This window comes from Helicoverpa zea, chromosome 19 (assembly GCF_022581195.2).
Source record: "Helicoverpa zea isolate HzStark_Cry1AcR chromosome 19, ilHelZeax1.1, whole genome shotgun sequence".
Classification (NCBI taxonomy): Eukaryota; Metazoa; Arthropoda; class Insecta; order Lepidoptera; family Noctuidae; genus Helicoverpa; species Helicoverpa zea.
The window spans coordinates 949,915-956,469 of NC_061470.1; the positions used below are offsets into that span (position 1 = coordinate 949,915).

Genomic DNA, 6,555 nt, shown 5'->3' on the forward strand with positions numbered 1-6,555 from the left:
TCTTCAGCCAGGGGAAATTTGTGCCAACTTTTTTACTATTTATCGTAGCTCGTACGTTTACGATACAAATAGTGTAAGTGAATCAGTACCCAAAACGTAAATAAATCTGTCTGTTGACCCAGACGTCTGGGCTGGTCTGGTACGTAGTCTGATTTGTGTCTAGTCTTCTTTTTATTACCGACAATGGTCTTGTTTTGGTCTCCTAAGGTAGTTGGGTCATAAACAAACTTGGGTTTCAAAAATAAAAATAAAATCAAAGTCGTATTTTGTTTGGTTCGAATCAGCATTTATTTTGAGAAACATAAAATAATTATAATAAAAATATTCTCAGAGATCAAAGCTTTGATTTTAATTAGTTTTTCAATATTTTAATTTATAACTGTCCACAGAAAAGACTTCACAATCAACAGAAAAGACAAAAGTTGTAATTTGTCTAAATAATTCTAAACTAAATAAAAGAGTTTTATTAAAATTACAACAATCTGGCTGTATTAATCATCTTCACATAAAAAATGTCATAAAATAAACAATCCTCTCGTTTTGAAAAAATAATGAATTTATGTCCACAGAAGGGATTTATTTTCGGTTGACTTAAATCAAACATAATGTCAACCAAACTGAACGTAAAATAATATAGAAATAAACATAATGAGACATATCATATTGTTTTATTCGTCATCGCCACTATCAGTGTAGGGATCGACAAAAGGTTTTTGAGACTGCTTAGGTCGTACAATGAAGTCGCCTTCGCTGCTGCTGTCTGTGGGCAATGGATGACGATAGCGAGGTGTAAAAATAACATCAGAGTCATCAGAGTCTGAAAGGAACTTGGATCTCTCATCCTGCAGAGGTAAAGACACGTCTGAATCATCAGAGTCTGGCAGGAAACCAAATCTTTTACAGGGACGTGATGGGACATTATGAGAAGTACCTCCATCAGGTGTAATCTGATCTGACCTATAAGTTATTGTAGAAGCATTAGCCGTGTCTTCACTTCTCGGAGAAACGTTCCTTGCGTCAGCCATACTCAAGGGACTATGCGTTTGTGTATTATTGGACGGAACCTTTATCTGGCCAATTTCAAAATGCGGGCAAACAGCATTAGATGCACAAGACAGACAACTAAGCCTTCGGGCATGTAAAATATTTGGATCATTTTGATTCCAAGAAAGTTGATGTATCTTAAATGTCCCTTTATAAGCTTTCATCGCATTTTTATCTACTATTTCTTGAATGTCTTCAATATTTGGATCCCCAATTCCGTAGATCTCAATTCCTTTACAGTTCTCTTTTAGACATAACATAAGTGAGTCATAGTCAGACACATCTTTGCCCATCGCAACCGAACTGTCGCACAGCCTTTTTATGCAGCCACCTACTCCGTCTGGAGCACCTTTGCCATGCCCCTTTTCGCTATAGTGCCAAACAATATCGGTCACGTCATTTAATTCTCGACTAATGAATTTAACAATTAAAAGAAACATAGTTTTGTTTCGGTATTGGGTCGTTGGGCCGTCACTCAAAATATGTAGTTCTGTTAAATTTGGACTGAGTTCTTTAATTCGCTGTAGAATTGGTTTAAGGTGGGCACAGATCATAACAGGATCATGGCGTAAATTTTTTGAAATAGAACACATGGATGTAGTTTGGAAACCATTATTCGGAAATTCTGCCGCGCTATAATAAACGCAAGTATGAAGAGACAATTGAGGCTTCGAGCCACCAAAATGAGCCGACTGAACCTCAGCACTATACTTACAATTATAGTTTTCGGAAAAGTCTACATGCAACAAGCCTTTGGTAGACGTTAATTGTTGTTTAAATGTTTGTATTGATCTCATTTGATGAATCATATTAGCTACATGTTGCATGAATACTGGTAAATTTAAATGTAATAACTTCACTAGCGCACCTATCGTAGTTTTAACAGTTTCTTTAACACATTTCTTGCACTTTTTCTGTACACCTTTGATAACTACATCCACGTCTTTTGTAACCCATCTATCATAAGTTATATAATCGTTTTCGGCAAAGTTATTAAAATCAATTTTCTTATAAAGACAGCTCTGACACTCTCTCTCTAAACATTTAGGAGTCAGTGTATTATTACAACACAATGCCTTAGCGGCATCGGATGCAGATCCGTAAGAAACAACTTTCGATTTTTGAAGTGATCGAATTATGTGATCATTATTTTCGTGTAACGTACAGAGACACGTGTTTCTTGAAGCTGCTTTTGGAAACAGAACCCAAAAAGGTCTATATCTCCTAAAAGTCTGATATGAAATATTAAATCCTGTTTTGAGTTTAAATATTATGTGTAAGTTTAAAAGTGTGTCATTTAGTAAACGAATTTGCCTTTTGCTTTTTTTCCTAGTTATTGTTTCATTTTTACCTGCAGTTAATCTACTATATTCGTCATTTATTAAAAAATCATGCACAGCTTTTCTTATATCCGTTTTCAAGACTTTATTTCTAGAACTCGACTTCGATGCTTTCTGTTTTCTTTCTTCTAGTCTTCGTATTCTCATTCTATACTTTTTAATTACCTTCCCCATCTGAAACACCTTTTTCTTTAAAGCCTCATTTTCAGCTTTTCTTGCTCTTTTATTTCGGGCAGCTACTGCACGTCCAGATTCAACTCGCGAGAGTGAGGAAGACGGACTTGCCGGTGGAGTATTTTCTTGTATAAGTGATTCAGTAGCTTTTCGCATCTTTAATAATTGTCGCCGTTTCTTCGATTTTTCGCGCCACATTTTTCTTATTTGCCGCTGTTGCCTCGGTGTAAACTGATCAATTGTTTTAATATCTCCTCTATCCTTTTTCTTATGGTATCTTTCTCTATCTTGTTTGCGTATCTCTTCAACAGCAGCTTCAGTTAACTTAGCCCGAGCTCGACGCATACTTAATTTTTTTTGTTCACGCCGTCTCATCTTTTTTTCTTCATCAGTAAGATTCTTTAGTGTATTTTTTCTAGGCATTTTAATTTACTGAAACAATGACAATGAACCATGTACCCACACCAAGCCAAGCATTAAAAAAGACATAACACGTAAATGCAACACAATATTGGTAAAAAAGTCCCATAATAAACATGACAATAAATATATTATACATGGCATAATATCCTATGCAAAGTAACAAAAACAAATGCTCTAGCTGTTCAACACATAATTTGTTTGCAAAAAGCAAGTTTTAGTCTTAATAGATGTCACTTCTGTGGACACAGTCTTTTCCGTGTCAATGTCCACAGAAAAGTCTACGTCCACAGAAGTGACTGTCTACGGAAAAGTTTGTCCACGGATGAGAAAATCAATCAAATCAAGCGTAAAAACACGTCAAAATTTTAGGTTAGAATTTAAAAAGCAATGCTTGTAAAAATGGCGTCCCATAACAATTGATGTTAATAGATTTCCATAATATTTGATAAAACACTTACCGTGGTATCGAAGTCACAGAAAAGTCGCAATGATCTTTTATATTATACTGAAATAATCTTTGATTTAAGCAATTTTTGTTTTTTAATTGACGGAGCGCATGCAGACCGAAACCAAGGTATCTTAAACTGACAGCGATTGAAATGTTACCAGTTCAAATAAACAATTTAGGCTGCGTTCCAAATATTGAGAATTCAAACATTGTATATATTATGACCACGGAAAGAGTCGCGGACCTAATAACAAATTGTTCATGTATCATAATTTGAAGAAATTTTATTTAAATATTGTATAACAGTGGAAAAATGGATTTTGATTATATTAATAACGGTTAAAAGAGGTGATGTATTAGTATTTGTAAATTATTACATTTTAATTTTGATCATGAAGTTTGAAACCGCGTTTGGAAACGGTCCACGGAGGGGTACAAAAAGGATGTTTATATTTTAATATTTTTAAAACTAATAATTAAAATGTAAAAATTACCTGGTAAATTAATGGTGTACACTCATATTAAATAACTGTAAGTATAAATATGGTTGATTTACATTGTTTTAGTTAAGTTTGAGTCAACGCACACATAATTTTAATGTTCTGTTTATGACCCAGTTATGTTGGTAGGAATAACGTTAACATTATTTTTATCAAAGCTGAGCAAACTTACGAGTAAATAGATAATCAAGAAATAAAAATGACCCTACTACTAAATTGGAAGATACAACTTTCTAAGGCTCAGCTGTTACTCCTGTAATAACATAACTTCTACAGAAGCTTCCTTCAGTCACATTTGCCCTGTCCACAGCTACAACATCATCTGCCTAGCCTTTTCCCAACTATGTTGGAATCGGCTTACAGTCTGACCGGATGCAGCTGAGTACCATTGTTTAACAAAGAGCGACTGCCTATCTAACCTCCTCAAACCAGTTACCCGGGCAACCCAATACCCCTTAGGATGACTGATTGTCGAACTTACTGGCTTCTAAGCACCCGTAACGACTGCCAAAGATGTTCAATGGCCGCCATTTCCATTTTCCACCGCTACTTACACCTACGCTTGAATGAATTTAAATGCTTTCATAAAAGACTACACCACGAATAAACTAAAGAAATAAAAAAATGTTCCCCACAATCACATATCAAAGTGCCTGCCAACAATCACACAGCAACTCTTCACTCATCGTGTTGCGTGGCCATACCGGGCTGTATTTGTGTAGTATCCACGGAGTAAGCAAAGATAGCGGAGATGCTATAATGCAGGTAGGTCAAGCGCCTTCTTCTAGGTCAAAGCAACGTACGAAAGGCGTAATCAATACTCAATACTCAATAACTTTATTGCATTCCATAATGTGTACAGGCTGGTGGGTAAAATTAAAAGAAACAATAGGCTAGTTTCCTAAAAAATAATAATTAGTCCGTCTTGTAGATTGTCCAAAATTAAGCGATACGTATTTTTTCTTTTTTAAATTGGATCAGAACTTGTTAAGATATAGCGTGTTAAAGTTGAGTGTGACGTCACAAGTTGCTACAATTTTCAGGACACTGTGACGTAAAAGGCCCCCACTCCTAATTTTTGAAGTGTATTATCTTTGTCATTTTATGTTTAATTAAAAAAAGAAAAAATACGTATCCAATATTTTTTGATTATCTAAAAAGCGGACTAAATATTATTTCATTATTTCGACCCTGGACACTACCCTATTATGGACCCTGTCGGGCACAGCAAAGTTAGTTTTTAGAGGAGAGGACGAAGAGCGCTTTTTAAATATAATAATATTGAATTAAATGTAGAAAATCTTATATTTAGATATTTGAGTAGGTATTATTTCTGTGTAGTTACTGGAACTAACGAGAGTTTCGGGTTCCTTATCAAATCAAGCTCAATCTGTTACAGATATTATGCCTATTGCTACTTTTGCGTTATGACATTTCCGCTAGTCATTTTGTTCTCCATGGGACGGACAATCATGATTACAATAAAGAACTACTAGCAAGAAAATATTCCCCACTATCAAATAGCAAAGCGCCTGCCAACAATCACACAGCAACTTGCCAGGCTGTATTTCTGGAGTATTTGTATTGCTGCATATTCATGAGTCAAATGTAGTCAGGATGTGATGCACTTGTGAGACACTGTGGGTTATTAAATTATGATGGTGTAGTATGTAGGGACTAGGAATAGTTTGTAGACATTTAGACAATCTTGTAGTAGAGATTACAATTTTGGGACAATCCGTTTTCATTCAACTGTCATATATTGGACTTCACAGTACTGGCCTAACGGAAAAATGAGTAAGAATATTTTTCTAACCTATTTTACTATTTTTACGGTAGTCAGAATCTTGGAAATTGGTGTTTCTGTCGTCAGATTAAATACTATTAAGATAAGACATCATATATGAGAAGGATCGTTACAGTAATTAACTCGTCATTAATTAAGATATCAAATAAAACATATTTTGTAGTTACAGCTTTTATTCACATTCTATATACAAAACACAAACTGTTTTTTTTTTATACCTATTCGCGGAAAGTCAAATTTTGTCTCCCTATCTTCCGTCATGGCACCTTAATTTTTTACATTAATTGTAAATAATATCACTTTTAGTCTCTAAAATATGTATAATATATATGTTAAAAACTTCGCCACTTTGTACAGTAAATATGTACATAAAATTATATAATTACAATGTTAGAAACGGTAAAAAAACAGGTAGCAAAAATACCAAAAAGTTTATTATCGTATATGATCATGAAAACTCAATTATTTTATCATGTCCTTTTGTAAACCGTTTAATACTTGATCTAAAATAATTACCTATTTAATTCAACCATTTCGACCTTTTCTGGTTCATTTCAGGGATTTTGTTGAAAATTAAACCTAACTTAACTAAATAGATTTTAGCCTCACTTCATGGAATACATGTACCATCGAAAATTAATTGTAGATCATCAAATTATTGACCCAAATTTCATGAATTACCTTCAATTCCTTACTTGCAAAACTGCATCATCACAAACCTATAAAATAATCTTTCCTCTGTTTTGTCCTTTATTTATGACGTGTATTATAAGCCTTCATTTGAGTACGGTAGACTGCACATCAGTGGTAACGGTCATG

At 34.2% G+C, this 6,555-nt stretch overlaps 1 protein-coding gene across 1 annotated transcript; it reads right to left on the bottom strand.

The window, feature by feature from the left end:
• Positions 1–317: 317 nt before the first annotated feature.
• Positions 318–4,028, bottom strand: LOC124639863. Its single transcript, XM_047177370.1, has 2 exons — positions 3,440–4,028; positions 318–2,990 (listed from the first exon to the last, which is right to left on the bottom strand). Exon 2 carries the CDS (start codon positions 2,979–2,981, stop codon positions 669–671), a length of 2,313 nt encoding a protein of 770 aa, XP_047033326.1. The 5' UTR covers positions 2,982–2,990; positions 3,440–4,028; the 3' UTR covers positions 318–668.
• Positions 4,029–6,555: the final 2,527 nt, after the last annotated feature.

Bases quoted from the DNA above. Each gene is read 5' to 3' on its own strand.
- LOC124639863 (XM_047177370.1), bottom strand. From the start codon at position 2,981: ATGCCTAGAAAAAATACACTAAAGAATCTTACTGATGAAGAAAAAAAG.